A 19,745-nucleotide genomic window follows, 5' to 3' on the forward strand; every position below is an offset into this window, starting at 1 on the left:
TTTTTAACATACGAATTCTAAAATCAGGTGGTTTAAAGGTTTGCGAATAGACCTGACCTTGGCATTTTCTATTGAATTTAGGCCTATTGTGAATCTGGCCTCTAGGCTAATGCAGCGTTAAGATCTGGCTCGTGAGATTTTTGTGAATTCAAAATCCATCTCTGTTGTCTTGAAAACCATTACGCAAGCTCGACCTAATCCCGGCACCTGCTGTTATGTAGGTAACCTGGAACGTGCTGTACCTGTCGACGTACTGTAGGCGCAAACCTGGAACTTGCTGTACCTGTCGACCTAGGCAACCTGGAACTTGCTGTACCTGTCGACCTAGGCAACCTGGAACTTGCTGTACCTGTCGACCTAGGCAACCTGGAACTTGCTGTACCTGTCGACTTAATTAGGAAGGTGTTCCTAATGTTTGGTATACTCAGTGTATATACAGGCAGTTTGTGGGACTGGTAACAGATAAAGACTGACTCTGTTGCTATTGAAATGCAGTTCTTGAGGAGAAACGACCACACATGATTTGTGTACATCTTGCCAGCCAAGGACGACCAGGCTTGGATGGCTGCAGGTCAAGTCGTCCAGTCCCTGTGTCCTTTTGTGGACATCAGGGGAAGGAGGTAGCATTTCATAGAGCCTGTGCTGGCAGATTAAAGGGTGTGAGATTAATACAAAGCATGAGCTTATAAAAAAAACTTTGAATTGAGTTTGAGTTTTTGTATGTTTATTGTGTTACTCAGTAGGTGATTGATAATAACATTTAATATTTTAAATAGAACATCTGTCACTAATGATCTAGAATGAAATTACTAAAACATTGTACATTTGAAATGGAGTGCAGTGTCATCATTTGCTGTCTGTCTTTTACATAACGCAGAACGTCACATACATAACATTTTCCTCTAGTTTTATTATGAAAGTCAAAATATTGATATAATTGTTGAGGTATGCAGCACTCTAATTCGCAATGGAAATAGAGATTTTCAAATAAAGAATTGTAAATGCCTTTTTTTAGCACATTTGTACATTAATTGTTGGTTAAGACGGGACCCACGAGTGCACTTTGATAGCCTATGGAATAACTATTCACGATACTAGTTCTTTGAGGTACACTGCATTTTCAGATGACAACAAAAGTATTATGATGAAGTTTGGTGAAGAAATCTTTAACATATAAACACTCAATTTTCACAGCGTTACATCCATAACAGTAAGCCCTCCTCTCTAAAGTATTATTGACCATTGTTATATTTTCATCACTGTTGTTTTTGTGCGTAGCCAAGCCTTACTTTCAAAGTGGCTATTAATATTTGAGATTCACAGAATTTTGCTGATGTGTCCGTTCTCCCAAAAATGCCTGTCCATTTCCGTCACATCCATAACGCAAGTTGTTGTTCCGTTATTTCAATGCGGTATTACTTTAGAACTTTGTAATTGTGTGTCTACACTTCCCCTACAGGGTTCTACAAATATACACATTAACATTTATGCTTGATAAGTCAATTTTCTGGAGACATTTTGTTTCTCATTTTGTGTGCAAATATTACATCCATAACGCTGGAATTGCCCACTACGCTTCTAGCTATCTGAATCACAGCGCACGTACACACACACATGCACACACACACACACACACACACACTCTTTTTGCACAACAATGAAGCAAGCCTACAAGCTAAGGAGAGAACTGCTTTGCTATCTGCTCCACAGACGTACGTTCTCTTTATAAATAGGCTATAGTCTACTTTATTAAATATTTGACAGATCTGTTGTTTATCATATTTTATCACCTAATAATGGGTGAATTTCCTGTAGGCCTATTTCCTGTGGGATGGCTTGACTACAAATATGGGGACGTCTCTGTGCTGCCTAGGAGTATTCTCTTGAGAAGCAAACGTCTTGTGAGTATTATGATGACTTTTCTGTTATTATTGCCCGCTATAATGAGACAAGGTGACATTTACAGGAGCACTGTGCTAATTGGACTAAAACATGGATCATTTACAGGAGCACTGTGCTAATTGGACTAAAACATGGATTGTTTACAGGAGCACTGTGCTAATTGGACTAAAGCATGGATCATTTACAGGAGCACTGTGCTAATTGGACTAAAACATGGATCATTTACAGGAGCACTGTGCTAATTGGACTAAAACTTGGATCGTTTACAGGAGCACTGTGCTAATTTGACTAAAACATGGATCATTTACAGGAGCACTGTGCTAATTGGACTAAAACATGGATCATTTACAGGAGCACTGTGCTAATTGGAATAAAACATGGATCGTTTACAGGAGCACTGTGCTAATTGGACTAAAACATGGATTGTTTACAGGAGCACTGTGCTAATTGGACTAAAACATAGATCGTTTACAGGAGCACTGTGCTAATTGGACTAAAACATGGATCGTTTACAGGAGCACTGTGCTAATTGGACTAAAACATGGATCGTTTACAGGAGCACTGTGCTAATTGGACTAAAACATGGATCGTTTACAGGAGCACTGTGCTAAATGGACTAAAACATGGATCATTTACAGAAGCACTGTGCTAATTGGACTAAAACATGGATCGTTTACAGGAGCACTGTGCTAATTGGACTAAAACATGGATCGTTTACAGGAGCACTGTGCTAATTGGACTAAAACATGGATCATTTACAGGAGCACTGTGCTAATTGGACTAAAACATGGATCGTTTACAGGAGCACTGTGCTAATTGAACTAAAACATAGATTGTTTACAGGAGCACTGTGCTAATTGGACTAAAACATGGATTGTTTACAGGAGCACTGTGCTAACTGGACTAAAACATGGATCGACAAAAGATTGGTCTTGTCATCATTGCATCACCTGAACTGAGATTTAGTCTGCAAAGTGTTGGGGATTGAGCATAACTCTCCATGAAGACACAGGCCTAGCTGACTACTGGCTTGGTCTATAGTCATGGTCCCTGATATGGTCCCTGACATGGTCCTTGCATTAGCCTCATCTTTGTTAAATGAATCTAAATCAAATCAAACTCTATGAGCAACATTATGAGAAAAAACATATAGGGCCCGTTTCCTGGACACAGATTAGGCCTAAACCCAAACTTGGCATTCTTTTTAGTCCAGGACCAAGGCTAAATCTGTGTCCAGGAAACCGGCCCATAGAACTGATTTTCCTTTGGATTCTGTTCTTACTTCCTTGTTCTGACTGACCCCCCTGATTCATGGACTATTGGTAACAAATAACCTACTGTCTAGTTGTCTAGCTATAGACGGGTTGGTTGTTTAGCAACAAACCCGATACGTGCGCAACTATGGGGCAAAACAGATGGGTTTGGCTTAGAAGAATGTTGACAACGTGTAAACTATATTTAGTCTCCAAATGTTTATTGAACTTTTGACTGGTACTGTATATATAACCCTAACAACTAACCCCACACTCATTAAAAGCCACAACTTTATTCCACTACTTTAACCCTATCTGATCCTACCCCAGGCCAACGACCTGGGAGGACGGGACACTACCACTCATCTCTTCTGAAGTCAAATCTCGTACCCCCCCAAGTACTTCACTGCAGCTGCCACCACAACATCTATTTTCTGTGACTTACGTTCCATCTCTGCGGTACAGTTGATAACCATTGCTACGAATGCTAAGAAGCCAACCTTATTGAAACAGGGTTGTGGGTTCGATTCCCACGGGGGGCCAGTATAAAAAAAAAAAAAAAAAAAAAATGTATTCACTAACTAAGTCGCTCTGGATAAGAGCGTCTGCTAAATGACTAAAATGTAAATGAAACATATCACTCATTGGCGTAACCCTCTGTTCTGGCACAGATCTACTATTCACAGGGATCCTCTCAGAATCCCTCACCCTTGATCCTCCCTCTACTTTCTTCACTGCCTCAGCATACATCTTCTGCACTACTCTGACCCTGGCCACCTCAACCTGCCTCTCTCGCACCGGACACCTCCGATCCCCAGCAACATGGGCACCCCTACAGTACACAACTTTTCCCACCGAAAACTACACATTCCTCTGTCCCATGTCCTCCTACACACTGCTGCGACATGCCCATAAAAGTGACACATATTACATTTACATTACATTTTAGTCATTTAGCAGACGCTCTTATCCAGAGCGACTTACAGGAGCAATTAGGGTTAAGTGCCTTGCTCAAGGGCACATTAACGTCATTTAGCAGACGCTCTTAGCCAGAGCGACTCACAAATTGGTGCGTTCACCCTATAGCCAGTGGGATAACCACTTTACAATTTGGGGGGGGGGGGGGTAGAAGGATTACTTTATCCTATCCCAGGTATTCCTTAAAGAGGTGGGGTTTCAAATGTCTCCGGAAGGTGGTGAGTGACTCCGCTGTCCTGGCGTCGTGATATAACAAACACTGCAAAATATTCAACTTTTCCAAGACAAAATCTCTCAGCCCCTTACAATCTGCTAGCTACCAATGACCATGCTATCAGCCCCTTACAATCTGCTAGCTACCAATGACCATGCTATCAGCCCCTTACAATCTGCTAGCTACCAATGACCATGCTGGCATTATCTGTGTAGCTCAGTCCAGTGTAGCTCAGTTGGTAGAGCATGGCGCTTGCAACGCCAGGGTTGTGGGTTCGATTCCCACGGGGGACCAGTATGAAAATGTATGCACTCACTAACTGTAAGTCGCTCTGGATAAGAGCGTCTGCTAAATGACTAAAATGTAAATGTAAATCTGTGGTGGTGGGTGAGTGACATAACTGCCTTTCTGTAGTCCAGGGTTTCCCAAACTTGGTCCTGGCCCACCTGGGGTGCACATTTTGGTTTTTGCCCTAGCACTACACAGCTGATTCAAAGAACCAACTCATCATCAAGCTTTGATGATTTGAATCAGCTGTGTAGTGCTAGGGCAAAAACCAAAACGTGCTTTGGGAAACCCTGCTCTAGTCTGTCACTTCAATATTCAAGAAGTTGTGGATGATACCTAGTTATCTAACCAACTCTGCTTTCTACGCAAATCCAAGTTCCATTCTATAAAAATTAGCGGGGGGACTTTCAAATAGATAATTTAGCACGCATGCCCAAAACAGAAGTGTGTGCTAGCTAACGTTACACACATTAGCAACAACACTGAATTTAACATAATCAGGTTCCACATAGCTAAAATTATTTTCAGGAAATAAAGGCGCTAGCGATGGCACGCTTACTAAAGGACAGCGTGCTGCAATGTTACACCTGTGTATAGTATAGCCGTTGCTGCAGTTTTACTCCCGAAAGCTGCCAGTTAGTAAGGGAGCACTTGTGATCTGGGCTGGGGTCTATTACATTTCAATGAAGTCCGTTTCAGTAGCTGAAATTCAAATTCAAGTTTTCCTCACAGCTTTTTCATGAGAAAGATTGGAATTAGAATTTCAGTTTACTTCCTGAATTGACTTAAGTGAAATGGCATTGACTCTAACCCTGCCCAGTTAACCGCTTGTAAGTTGAACCAATCGACAGAGTAGGAAAAAAGGATGATTGTCCACAGGATGTGCAGTACCGTGTAGCTCAGTTGGTAGAGCATGGCGCTTGCAACGCCAGGGTTGTGGGTTCGATTCCCACGGGGGCCAGTAAGTCGCTCTGGATAAGAGTGTCTGCTAAATGACAAAAATGTAAATGTAAGGTGAAGTCCAGTTAGCAAATAATTACTAGTTAGCTAGTAGGTGGCTTCTCGTTTAGCTAACTGCAAAAAAAGGAGGCATTGGAACGTTATAAATATGTTTGGAGATATTGCAATTAATTAAAGGTGAGTACCGGGGCCATAGCTAGCGAGTTGGTTAGAAAGTGTTAGCTAGTTCGCGAAGTGCATTGTTTTTAGCTACGTTAGCTGTTAGCTTAGCTAACTAACTCTCTCGAGATGCTACGCTGGCCAACGTTAGCTGGCTAGCTAGCCAACGGAGTGATGGAACTTCCCTTCCAAAGTTTTGAAAATTCACCAACATGGATGTAGGCCATATAGCTAGGTATATGATTAGAGTTAGTCAAATTTACCTTACCATTGGGGTAATGTGTTTTATTTTAGTTGAATTCCTTCGTATTGATTCCACACCGCTTTGTCTGTTGTTAGGGACCACTATTTCGCAGGAAGTTTTTACTGTTTGTGGTACGCATGCGTGCCGTTTTCCTGAATATTCAGTCTAGACCAGGGCCCGGTTTCCCAAAATTAACTCAGTTGGCCTTAAGATGCTTTTGGGAGAACCGGGCCCAGAGCTATATATTTTGAGTTGTGCCAATTTTTATACATGTCTCTGGTTTAGACTACATTCTGCAATGTAACAGCATGAAACGTGGAGTAATTAAACGTAACAATGTAACAGCATTAAAAGTGGAGTAATGAAACGTAACAATGTAACAGCATTAAAAGTGGAGTAATGAAACGTAACAATGTAACAGCATTAAAAGTGGAGTAATTAAACGTAACAATGTAACAGCATTAAAAGTGGAGTAATTAAACTTAACAATGTAACAGCATGAAAAGTGGAGTAATGAAACGTAACAATGTAACAGCATGAAAAGTGGAGTAATGAAACGTAACAATGTAACAGCATGAAAAGTGGAGTAATGAAACGTAACAATGTAACAGCATGAAAAGTGGAGTAATGAAACGTAACAATGTAACAGCATGTGGATTTTTTTTTACAGATGGTGCTCCATGAAAGGAGGTAGCGGTTCCCAAACTTGGGGTCAGTCCCCTGAAATTGAAATGGGCTCCCATTACAAAATCTCTAAACAAATTAACAACAATTTTTTCTTAAAATGAAATACAAATGTTAATGTCAACTAAGGGCCTTTTATGTGCTTTCATGTCATTATTATGAGTTGGGACAGCATGCCGGACCCAACATTTTTGTGAATATGATCAAACAGGGTTAACTATGGAATATCATTTTTCGAAATGGAGTCCCCTGCATTTTCTAGTGTCAATTTGGGGTCGTAGGCAGGAAAAGTTTGGGAACCCCTGAAGTAGAGGCTCTGTTGTGATTTTGATTTATGGCCTATTTGATGCGGTTGTCCTGGCATTACCCCTAAACTTGTTTCTACATTAAAACATGTTTATGAAATTATATGGAATATAATAATTGAATGTAGCCTATTTTTCCAAAAGAGCAGCACCAATAATCAAAATGTACCGGGTGTGAATGGTGCTTTTTTAAATTAATATGAAGATCTATGAATATATATTTTTGTAACTCCTTGATTCAATATCAAACTGGCCTCCAGAAAAACACTCGGTTGACACATTCCATTTGAATTTGGTCAATACATTTTATTTACCATTTTGAAAAGATAGATTACAATTCAATATTTAATTTATCCATACTAGGAATTTGTCCTCTGGTCTTTAAACATACAGTACATGATGTGTCATGACATGTAAATAAATATACATGGAGAAAGCCTGTGATGGTTATTACACTATTCATGGCCATCAGTAAATAAACCGTCTACAAAGAGTCATTTCAGTCTAAGCTCTCATCATTGTAGCAGCGCAACTTTTCAGGTCGTTATCTAGACCCCGGGTTTCCCAAACTCGGTCCCGGGGCCCCCACTGGGTGCACGTTTTGGTTTTTGCCCTAGAACTACACAGTGTGATTCAAATAATCAAAGCTTGATGATGAGTTGGTCCTCTGTAGCTCAATTGGTAGAGCATGGCGCTTGTAATGCCAGGGTAGTGGGTTCGATCCCCGGGGCCACCCATACGTAGAAATATATGCACACGGGACTGTAAGTCGCTTTGGATAAAAGTGTCTGCTAAATGGCATATTATTATTATTATTATTTAAATCAGCTGTGTAGTTCTAGGGCAAAAAATACAGAGTTTGGGACCGAGTTTGGGAAACACTGATCTAGACCATGAGGATAACAGGGAATAAATAGATACGCACATATGGATCAGGACTTCCTATCCTAACATGGCTGGGACAGACAGGCACACTTTAAATGAAAGACATTCACAGTACCTTTCTATCAATCTAGCAGGAGTTCTGTACACGATGCAAATGGGTATACAGTACATAACAATCTAATGGATTATAATGTAAATGTAAAATCTTGTGTTTTGCCAGCAAAACAGCAATCACTTTCACTCACGAGAATAACAATGATTGATATAATATGTGCTATTATTGCAGAAGACCTAGTATTGCTGGTAAAATCATTTACCCCATTTTCTGTATTTATGATACAAATATATGAATGAGTTCTACAAACAGCATGTCAACACAAATTGTCAACACAGTCTTAGGTGGGTAAATGTGTAAAGTGCAGGTATTAGAAGAAGATAGGTTAGAAAATAAGACAGGATTTTTCCCACTTAGGGAGTACATTTCTTTTTAGATGTATAAATTGTTGTACATATTTAGAGCTTGGTAATATATTTCTATTTGCTTTCTGTTAAGGAGCCAAGTGAAAAACATGTTTTTGAAAAGAGTACTTTGTAATTACTCGGACGGATATATAGTATTAAGATGAACAGTACCTGGAAATGGAAAACCAATGGACTTTTTGGTCAGATTCAGTTAATATAACATGAAATTATATTGCAGATTTCTTGTAAAAATAAAATATTTTGTGTCTGCTTTCTACACATAGTAATTTTTTTGCCCCAACATTTTCTGCATGTGGAGAAAAATTGGTCACCGGTAGAATTGAGTTCAGATTGTACCATAGTACCCTATTTGATCCAAAACAAACGTATTTCATGTTGATCCATTCTGGTGTTTTCCTACTTGTTTAGCTAATAGGATTGTGATGGTGAACAGATATTAATATTAATATTTTGAAGGTGAACAGATATTCATATTACGATTTTCAGGGGTGAACAGATATGCAGCTGAACAAGAGACAGAGTGGATGCTTAAGCAATGCAATCACCTTCATCACCCTTAATGCCTCAAGTGCAATCCAGCATTCACACAACAAACGACAACAAATGCATTGTGACAATGTAAGTCTTCAATCTATACAGAATGATCAGGAAGGCAAGGCCCTCTACAGCTAGCGCCAGGGGTCATAGGTCTAAACAGACTGGACAGTCTTTGTGTTTGATACAACCCTGCTGGTACAGTGCTGCTCTCTGTTCTCGCTGCCTTGAAACTTCAGGCACTTCACTCTTTTTTTTCTTCTGACAGTGGTCGTGGTCCACAGCGATTAGAGAGAAATGTCCTTTCTCCCTGTGGTACAAAAAAACGATGTCCCACCTTGGCACACTTTTGCATCAGGTAGGTAGGATCGTTGGTGTTGAAGATTGGAGTCCCGTGCAATGTACACCCCTCATGCAACAATCCCACAAGATCTGGAGTTCTAGACCCCCTTTTCCTCTCAGGAGCCTTATTAGCGGGTCATGCACACCTCCCACATCACTCATACAGTACGTGTATCTCTGTGTTTTATTTGTTCTACAGAGGTGATGAGGATAGAGGTGGACAGAGGACTCCTTCACATGAAGCCGTCAGCAGGCCCATAGGAGAAGCCTGGGAAGGCTCCAGCTGCCTCCTTGATGCTGCTAGTCACCATCAGGCCGTCCGTGTTGCACAGCGACGAGGTCACAGGGAGGTGGGTGAACTCTGGGTCAAAGTGCCTGAGGTCCGTGGGCCCGCTCTGTGAAAGCCAACCAACCAGAGAAGTGCATTAGAGACGGGCTCCGAAACAACAAACATTAAATTCACATTTCACACGCATAAAGGTAAGTTCCAATATCTCCTTTCATCCTGAAGTGTGAACTTGTTCACTACTTCCCCACAAGTCTAAAAGCATTGGGATCGGTGGAGGCGTGGGCTAGAGGTAGTTCCCCATCTACAGCATACAGTCTTCTGATAAATGTACGTACCACTGAGGGAATGTAAGGTGGTGTGATCTTCCTGGCCATCAGGTCATCCCAGTTGATGGGTGAGAAGAAGTTGTGGCACTTCAGCTCCATCTACAGGTAAATAGAGACACTACATCAACCCACTGGCACAGAACACTACAGAACAACTTTACTGACACCTTGTTAGAATTGTTTTATGTCTTGTATAGTACATTGATTGTTCTGCGTTGTTTTGTGTATGTGTGTGTGTGTGTGTGTGTGTGTGTGTGTGTGTGTGTGTGTGTGTGTGTGTGTATATCAGTGGAGGCTGCTGAGGGGAGGACAGCTCATAATAATGTCTGGAATGGAGCAAATGGAATGGCATCAAACACCTGGAAACCATGTTTTTGATGTATTTGATACCATTCCACCATTTCGCTCCAGCCATTACCGTGAGCCCGTCCTCCCCAATTAAGGTGGCACCAACATCTTGTGATATATATATCTGTCACAATATATAATATATATATATATATAGAGCGTAGTGCCAGTAACCGAAAGGTCGCTGGTTCTAATCCCCGAGCCGACTAGGTGAAAAATCTGTCGATGTGCCCTTGAGCAAGGCACTTAACCCTAATTGCTCCTGTAAGTCGCTCTGGATAAGAGCGTCTGCTAAATGACTAAAATGTAATGTAAATGTATATATATATATATATATATATATACTTACAAAATCGTCTTTCACTCCCAGCCTCTTGGTGCGGTCCTTTTGCAGGAGTCCCTCCAACATTTCCCTGCCTGAGTTGGACACGTTAGGCTTCAGTATCAGAGGCTTGTTCAGGATATTGCTGTACATCTCAGCTGTGTTACGACTGTAGAAGGGTGGCTATGGAGGAGACAAAGAGAAGAAATGTGTACACGCTACTTAGTCAAGCTCCTAACGCACCAGGCACCATGATTGTCAGTGTACTTGTGATTTGTAATGGCATTCTCTATATTGAACTGACATAGTGACATAGTGTCATAGGCTTGTATCCCAAATGGCACCCTATTCCCTTTATAGTACCCTAACTTTGACCAGGGAATAGGGTACAATTTGGGATAGGGGTGCCATTTTTTAGGGTACCATATTGAATAACACATTTAGATGCATTGTGAAAAGTGAAAGAAAACTGAACCATGAAAGGCAGAGATGGTGAAAAAGCGTACGGATGACTCACCAGTCCGTAGAGCATCTCGTACAGCACTGAGCCCAGGCACCACCAGTCCACTGTGCGGTCGTACGCCTGCTTCTGCAGCACCTCTGGGGCCAGGTACTCTGGGGTTCCACAGAAGGTGCTAGTGGTCCCAGTGGGCGTCAGGCCCTCTTTGCAGAGGCCAAAGTCCGTCAGGACGATGTGGCCTGTAGAGGCTAGCAGGATATTCTCAGGCTTCAGATCTCTGTGAAGGGGCAGAGAAGGGGGAGAGGTTTATGAAAAAGGCACCCAAATAAATACAATATTTAGATTGTTCTAGTCACATTCATTACCTAGTATCCCTTAGCATTCAGTCCTTTTCAGTATCCCTTAGCATTCACTCCTTTTCAGTATCCCTTAGCATTCAGTCCTTTTCAGTATCCCTTAGCATTCAGTCCTTTTCAGTATCCCTTTTAGCATTCAGTCCTTTTCAGTATCCCTTAGCATTCAGTCCTTTTCAGTATCCCTTTTAGCATTCAGTCCTTTTCAGTATCCCTTTTAGCATTCAGTCCTTTTATCACTAGCGAGGTTTCCATCCAATCGGGCGACAGATTTTAATGCAAATATTCTAAATTCCGCACAAAGACAATATGCGCATTCTCCCACCAGCGGTGTGTTTCCACCAAACAGACTTGCTGCAGATAAAAATCAGTGGGTGTTGACGTAGTGCACACAAAATGTACTTTTTCGCTTAAGTTTTTATGTACTGAATAGAAATCTAAAGTTCAATGTGTTTCCATCGCATTTTCAACTCTACGGATAGTTTTGTCACAAAAACTGTTAAGTTAAATAGCAAATGTGCCTACTCTGTTCTTGGCATTCTCTAGCCAACAGCTAACAGATACAGCGCGGGTAGGCTAGTCTACATGATTATTATGGATAGCAGTGCTATGCAGACAAAACTGGCCTTTCGCAATATTTAAAATAGTCTACAATCGCCGGAAAACACCGGTTGGAAAGCAAATGTCTCCTGCTGAAAAGAGAAGACTAATCTGTCAGCTGTAGGATACCAAAATATTTGATCAACATCAAAATATTATTTTACAAAGTAAAATAAGAGAGAGAGAGAGGCTTTTGGCACGAGCGCATCGGCCATCACCAGCGAGTGAGCTGAACGTCATTGGGTGAGTCAGTAAAACTGGAAAGCATTTTTAGGACTATAATTTCCTCCTCATATTGTAGCCTACAATATGTCTCCACACACCTAGGCCTAGGATATTGATGGATTCAAGACAAGGTCGTTTTCATTGATCTCAGATTCTCATTTTGTCTGCGTCAAAGTAGCCTCTCATTTCGATCATTTGATTTGCAGACATTTTGTGCTGTATTATGGTGCTTTCAAAACAACTGGGAAATAGAAAGAATACGAGGTCGAATCATGACGTCAGTGATCTTCAGGTCGGAAAGTCAGAGCTGTAGAAAGAGGCCAGAGTTCCCTATTTGGAATTCCGAGTTGGATGACAGTTCAAAACGAATTTTCCCAGTCGGAGCTCATTTCCCCCCCGATTTCCCAGTTGTCTTGAACGCTCGGAAGTCTGAGATTTCCCAGCTCCGAGTTCCCAGTTGTTTTGAACGTGGCATTAAAAAAGATTATGCCTAAATCTCTAGTCATGTAGAATTGCATATGAAATGCGTTTATACAAGGACAAAAATGTCCCGTACCCTAGGCCACAATTTTTTTCCTCCATGTGTGCAACTTTTGTAAGTTCCTCTACTCTACTGCGCTATGCCACTACGCAAATGTGATGATATGTGCTCCCGAGTGGCGCAGTGGTCTAAGGCACTGCATCGCTGTGCCACTAGAGATCCTGGTTCGAATCTAGGCTCTGTCGTATCCGGCCGTGACCGGGAGACCCATGGGGCGGCGCACAATTGGCCCTGCGTCGTCCAGGGTAGGGGAGGGAATGGCCGGCAGGGATGTAGCTCAGTTGGTAGAGCATGGCGTTTACAACGCCAGGGTTGTGGGTTCGATTCCCACGGGGGCCAGTATGAATAAAAAGTAATGTACTCACTAAACTGTAAGTCGCTCTGGATAAGAGTGTCTGCTAAATGACGTAAATGTAAATATGCATGAAATGCTTTATTATAAATGTGATTAGGTTTTCTTCTCATGTGTTCCAGTACCTCTGAGCTCCCCAGGTCACTTTTTGTTCCGGCTCTTCCAGATTTACAAATTAAGCACTGGATAAGAGTGAGTATTTGTCAAACAGCAGTAAAGCATCAGTCATCAGAATAATCCCCTCGATATGTATTGGAAAGGAGCATCAAGATCACCGTGCTCTTTACATTTACATTACATTTTACATTTTAGTCATTTAGCAGACGCTCTTATCCAGAGCGACTTACAGTTAGTGAGTGCATACATTCTTTTATTTTTCAAACTGGCCCCCCGTGGGAATTGAACCCACAACCCTGGCGTTGCAAACGCCATGCTCTACCAACTGAGCTACATCCCTGCCGGCCATTCCCTCCCCTACCCTGGACGACGCAGGGCCAATTATGCGCCGCCCCATGGGTCTCCCGGTCGCGGCCGGCTACGACAGAGCCTGAGATGAACTTTCACCACCCAGTGAAGTTCATCTCAATTTATTTAATCTGTAGCCTAATAAACTGCATGGTTTCCCTTAATGGAGTGGGAGGACCACACACCATATCGATATGATGGTTGTTATATCAATATTTGTGCATTAAGGAGTTTCCACATCCATTTCTTGCATAATTAATTTTACAGACACAAAAAGATACCACCTTGTCGAAATGATCTTTCAGCATTTATTAAATTGTACCGAAACTTCCTTTTTCCATCACGGCTGTCCTGATTTTTTATTGTATTTTATACAGTATGACTTCACTCGCATAAAAACTGTGGATGGAAACGTGGTTAGTGATGTAATGGTAAAAACAATTGGTGGGTAAACGATGATCGCGGTTTGCGGTGAGTAAAGTAACGCTTCCTATACTTTCAATGCATTTTTCCACAAAAGGTGGGTAAACGCTCATGCAAAATAAAAAAAGGTGGGTAAACGCTCATGCAAAATAAAAAAAGGTGGGTAAACAGTGTCTACGTGCGTTTAACTTCCACTACGGTCCTTATTCACTAGACTAGACCAGGGTTTCCCAAACTCGGTCCAGGGAACCCCCCTCCCCGGGTGCACGTTTTAGGGCAAAAACCAGACTACACATTATGAGTGGTATTTTTCCTGTCATGTGCTATTACATATAGCCACCACCAGGGGATGGTGTAGGATAGGATCTTAGTTTGTACCTGTAAACAATATGCAGGGAGTGGAGGTATCCCAGAGCACTGGCGATCTCTGCAGCGTAGAACCTGGCTCTGGGTTCTAGAAACACCCTCTCTCTCTGGAGATGGTAGAACAGCTCTCCTCCATTCACGTAGTCGAGGACAAAGTAGAGTTTGTCAGTAGTCTGGAAGGAGTAGTGCAGCCCCACCAGGAAAGGATGTTTGATATTCTTCATCAGGACACTTCGCTCCGCCATGATATGCTTTTGCTGGATGAGGAAGAGAAAGAGAGAGGTGAGCATACCATTCACAATGACAGTAATATATTGATTAAGTAACCAATAGAAACCTCTGAGTGAGCAGCTAACTGGTTGTATGTGTTTGTGGCCATTGCAGTAGGCTTGGAGTATTGATTGTGTGTTTTATAGTGAAGATCAGTAAAGACTCACCTCTTTCTTCTTCAAGATGATTTTCTTCTGTAGAACCTTGACGGCGTAATACTCGTTGCTGTCCCTGTGTCGAGCCAGCAGCACCTTCCCAAAGCTCCCTTTGCCGATGATTTTCAGGTAGTCAAAATCACATGGTTTGATCGCCAACTCCTCAGCCAGTGAGCTTCTGGGGGAGGTCAGGAACATCTGGGAAAAGTAGGAGAGAGGAGGAAGGTAAGAACAACCATCTCTGGATTAAATGATCTATTCACACCCATGTGAATCTTTCAGTATACATCCCAAATGGCACCCTATTCCCTATATAGTGCACTACTTTTGACCAGAGAGCCCTATGAGCCATGGTCAAAAGGAGTGCACTATGGGGAACATGGTGCCATTTGGGTTTAACTCTTTCTGTCTGCCCCAAGGGCCAAGCCAAGTGTTATGCTCACTGGATTCAGAAGTTCATCATCATCCAGCTCTTCATTCTGGTTCTCATTGATCTTGAGGAAGTCAACTTCAGAGCTGAGGAATGAACAGAGAGAATGTTAGAACGTTAAAACTTTAGAACGTTAAAATGGAATCCTCCGCCACTGATGATTCTCTGATGTTATTTTGACTGACATTTGCCACTTTGTGATTTTTAGGGATGACCTCTGATGACATCGTATTTTCTAGAGCGCATAAATTATAACAGTATCAATTCGCGTGGCATCGAAGGCCAGTATTACAATTACTATGATTGGTACTCATTTTGGAAGTCGGACATTGCAATGCCTGTGACTGTTGGTATATCAGGTGAACAAGGGTGAGTTTTACAGTGATTACATTTAGCAAATAGATAGAGAAGGTTCCATCTGTCATTTAAAGTTGATCTGACCCATGAGGACAAGCAGGCTTTCAAAAAGGGTATTTTCTCTAACTCCTGATAGACAATAAGGGTCTCTTTTCTAACTGAGAGACAATTAAGTTGTTGTTGACCCACTAAATACACCATGTAAATTTGACATTTTAGTCATTTAGCAGATGCTCTTATCCAGAACGAGATTACAGAAGCAATTAGGGTTAAGTGCCTTGCTCAAAGGCACATTGGCAGATTTTTTTCACCAAGTCGGTCTCTGGGTTTCAAACCAGTGACCTTTCGGTTACTGGCCCAACGCTACCTGCAGCACCATCTGAACATTAGTTCTAAGCAGGCCTCTCAACTTACATTGCAACATGACAATAATATGACAAACTTTTGTGAAAGTATAAATATTCATCAAATAGTCCAGGATTCCTTTTTGACAAGTTTGCACATATTAAGCCTCTCTGCGCGTCAGCCCAGATTCAGACTGCTGTAAGCATCTAGCATCAGGAGAAGGTAGCCCATTCAAATAGACGGTAAATGTTATATTGTCTATTCACAAAGCTGTCTGCCGCCTCCGATGCTGCCCATGCTTTGTCTAAACGCAAATATACGCCTCGCACGCGATACAGTTTTGGAGACATTTTAAATGTAACTTTCGTTTAGGCGAGAACGCATTTTTCTAATAGAAAATATAGACTTACTGCATGCAGTTTAGGAAAGTTGCACCCGGCTGTATTTTGAGAAACACAGGAAATGTGGAATGGAATGGTCCAATGGAATGAGGATGTGTCGTAGCAGAGGCAACGGGTGAAAACAGCCGGGTGCAACTTTGCTAAACTGCACACAGTAGGTGTATCTTTTCTATTCGAAAGATTCTATCTCGCTTATATAAAAGTTAAGTTACAAAGGTTTTACAAAACCGTATTGCAATTTAGGCTTATTTTCATTTACACAGAGCGTTGGGATTAAACAGAGGGTCGGGATTGTAGTTCATGAGTGGAGCTGGGATCAGTACCATCAGCTGAGAACCTAAGAGGCTGTGAACAGGGCCCACTTGGGTTCTTGAGAGCTACTGAAGAGGGTAGATAAGGTGCTTGGGAATGTCCCTCTGAGCCAGACCCCCACCTGGCCGCTTGCCAGGCTGTTGAGAACAAACCATATCGTGTGTGGTGAGTGCTTAATTGAATTACCCAGCTATCCCTGTCTAGGGGACACTGGGGATTTGCAGAAAAGGTGCTTAGGCAGCGGGCAGGAACACACTTAACATGAAATAACTATTCTTGCGCTGGCTTTGCCTGCTTGGCACCAGATTACTGCTTTGACTTAGAATGTAAGGCCAGCACACTCATGACAGTTACGTCACGTAAAGGCTTATTGGATTGGATTACTCACTGACCTGCGGGGTAAACCTATACAATTATAAATAAATGCATTGGCCTAATGTAATGCTGTGGGAAGTGGATGAACTGACCCACAGAGAGGCCTGATGTAATGCTGTGGGAAGTGGATGAACTGACCCACAGAGAGGCCTGATGTAATGTTGTGGGAAGTGGATGAACTGACCCACAGAGAGGCCTGATGTAATGCTGAGGGAATTGGATGAACTGACCCACAGAGAGGCCTGATGTAATGCTGTGGGAAGTGGATGAACTGACCCACAGAGAGGCCTGATGTAATGCTGAGGGAATTGGATGAACTGACCCACAGAGAGGCCTGATGTAATGCTGAGGGAATTGGATGAACTGACCCACAGAGAGGCCTGATGTAATGCTGTGGGAAGTGGATGAACTGACCCACAGAGGGGGCCTAATGTGTGCAGTGCAGATACTATTTGATAAATATTTATACTTAAATTATTGTTATGTTGCGACGGAAGTTGATGGCCTATATAATATCCAAACATCTCATTTTTGGTCACACAAGTGCTCCACATAATACTTACTGTTGACAGATATGTGGGTTTGACACCAACTTCGAGATTAAGTCGTTCAGGCCCATTTTCCTCTCCTTGATAAAAGCTGCAATTCAAAAAGAGGCATTTATGTCAGCTGGGTGCCCAGAGAATACAACGTCACTGATCAGATTGAGCATTGTATTTCAATATACACTACATGACCAGAAGTATGTGGACACCTGCTTGTCGAACATCTCATTCCAAAATCATGGGCATTAATATGGAGTTGGTCCCCTCTTTGCTGCTATAACAGCCTCCACTCTTCTGGGAAGGCTTTCCACTAGATGTTGGAACATTGCTACGGGGACTTGCTTCCATTCAGCCACAAGAGCATTAGTGAGGTCAGCACTGATGTTGGGCGATTAGGCCTGGCTTGCAGTCGGCGTTCTAATTCATCCCAAAGGTGTTCGATGGAGTTGAGGTCAGGGCTCTGTGCAGGCCACAAAGTTGGAAGCACAGAATTGTCTAGAATGTCATTGTATGCTGTAGCATTAAGATTTCCCTTCACTGGAACTAAGGGGCCTAGCCCGAACCATGAAAAACAGCCCCAGACAATTATTCCTCCTCCACCAAACTTTACAGTTGGCACTATGCATTGGGGCAGGTAGCATTCTCCTGGCATCCGCCAAACCAGATTCGTCCACCGGAATGCCAGATGGTGAAGCGTGATTCATCACTCCAGAGAACGCACTTCCACTGCTCGAGAGTCCAATGTCGGCGAGCTTTACACCACTCCAGCCGACGCTTGGCATTGCGCATGGTGATTTTAGGCTTGTGTGTGACTGCTCGGCCTTGGAAACCCATTTCATGAAGCTCCCGACGAACAGTTATTGTGCTGACGTTGCTTCCAGAGGCAGTTTGGACCTCGGTAGTGAGTGTTGCAACCGAGGACAGACGATTTTTACACGCTACGTAAGTGCTTCAGCACTCGGCGGTCCCGTTCTGTGAGCTTGTGTGGCCTACCACTTAGTGGCTGAGCCATTGTTGCTCCTAGATGTTTCCACTTCACAATAACAGCACTTACAGTTGAGCGGGGCAGCTCCAGCAGTGCAGAAATTTGACGAACTGACTTGTTGGAAAGGTGGCATCCTATGATGGTGCCCCGTTGACCGTCACTAAGCTCTCTACTGCCAATGTTTGTCTATGGAGATTGCATGGCTGTGTGCTCGATTTTATACACCTGTCAGCAACGGGTGTGGCTGAAATAGCCGAATCGACTAATTTGAAGGGGTGTCCACATACTTTTTTGTATATCTAGTCTACCTATAGGCTAGATACTGGGACATTGATATCTGGGAAACCATAGCCTACATTTCGTCACACAGGTCAACATAGATATATAGCCGGACTAAAACTCTGCATAATTGTCATGTTGTATTTTTTCGGAGCTTCAAAATGATGCTTGAATTGATCCCGTTATAACGCATTATCTGCGTAATGTAGTCGTTACGCAACACAATATTATTGTATATAGCCTACTCCTTCTGCGACCCGGAGCGTCGCATAGTGAAATATAAAGCTCATAGCCTATATCACATAGGCCTACATAGTGCGACAAGTGCACTATATATCGGGACAACTCATTATCAATTGACATATGGGCGCATTCCAATGTTTAATTTAGTGCATGCACTCCCATTGCCAGTTATGCAAGTTTCAGATCGAAGGCTACAATAACAACTCAGGAAAGAATATACACCAATAGACTGTCCAGCAAAAACTCACAATCTAAAGCATACCGATGCACATTCCATTCAACAGCACAATGTAAGCCTAGAATCTAAATAAAAACATTGAACTCAGAATAACAGAAATAACAGAATAACATGCCTACCAGTGAGAACTGACACAATTCCTCTCATCTTGCAATAAGACAAGTCACATGGAGCCTCCGTAACAGCCATATTGAACAAAAAGATAAATCCACTTGCAAAAAACAAGCAGTAGAAATAGAGAGCTCCGTTATGGAGAAGACGCTGGTTGCTCTAGAACCAATTGCTCCACTTCATGCGTAAAGTGAGTACAGCGAGAGCCCTGCCCGAGAAAACGATCAGTCATAAGTGCCTATCCAGTGCGCTGAGCAGCAAGTTATTATGTACGGAACACGTGGTTTGAGGAGGAGAGGCACACTGACATCACTTGGTTGCCAAGCAACTGTCAGGGGCGCTGATGTAACCGGATTCCGCAGCTCCATCTCTTGCGTGCAGGCGGCGTGGGATGACGA

General features: G+C 42.4%; 2 protein-coding genes across 2 annotated transcripts in view; both read right to left on the minus strand.

Moving 5' to 3' along the window:
• LOC311120386 (protein phosphatase EYA3-like) overlaps positions 1-6,108 on the minus strand; it is a 39,843-nt gene extending 33,735 nt beyond the window's left edge. The window contains exon 1 of the mRNA XM_084157842.1: positions 6,023-6,108. The gene's annotated coding sequence lies outside the window, so the exon portion shown is untranslated. The remainder of the gene's footprint in view (positions 1-6,022) is intronic.
• Positions 6,109-7,367: 1,259 nt separating this feature from the next.
• LOC311120408 (serine/threonine-protein kinase Sgk1-like) lies at positions 7,368-19,527 on the minus strand. Its single transcript, XM_084157844.1, has 9 exons — positions 19,356-19,527; positions 17,510-17,585; positions 15,170-15,242; positions 14,739-14,924; positions 14,314-14,558; positions 11,034-11,253; positions 10,544-10,699; positions 9,856-9,945; positions 7,368-9,626 (listed from the first exon to the last, which is right to left on the minus strand). Exons 1-9 carry the CDS (start codon positions 19,423-19,425, stop codon positions 9,465-9,467), a joined length of 1,278 nt encoding a protein of 425 aa, XP_084013970.1. The 5' UTR covers positions 19,426-19,527; the 3' UTR covers positions 7,368-9,464.
• Between the last annotated feature and the right edge of the window lie 218 nt (positions 19,528-19,745).

The sequence above is a fragment of the Coregonus lavaretus genome (assembly GCF_964263955.1).
Source record: "Coregonus lavaretus genome assembly, chromosome: 3".
NCBI classification, from domain to species: domain Eukaryota; kingdom Metazoa; phylum Chordata; class Actinopteri; order Salmoniformes; family Salmonidae; genus Coregonus; species Coregonus lavaretus.

Coding starts and splice junctions, on each gene's coding strand:
- LOC311120408 (XM_084157844.1), bottom strand. CDS start 19,425: ATGGCTGTTACGGAGGCTCCATGTGACTTGTCTTATTGCAAGATGAGA. Junction 15,243..17,509: donor AACCCACATATCTGTCAACA/GTAAGTATTATG, acceptor TTCATTCCTCAG/CTCTGAAGTTGACTTCCTCA. Junction 9,627..9,855: donor CACCTTACATTCCCTCAGTG/GTACGTACATTT, acceptor TGGCTTTCACAG/AGCGGGCCCACGGACCTCAG.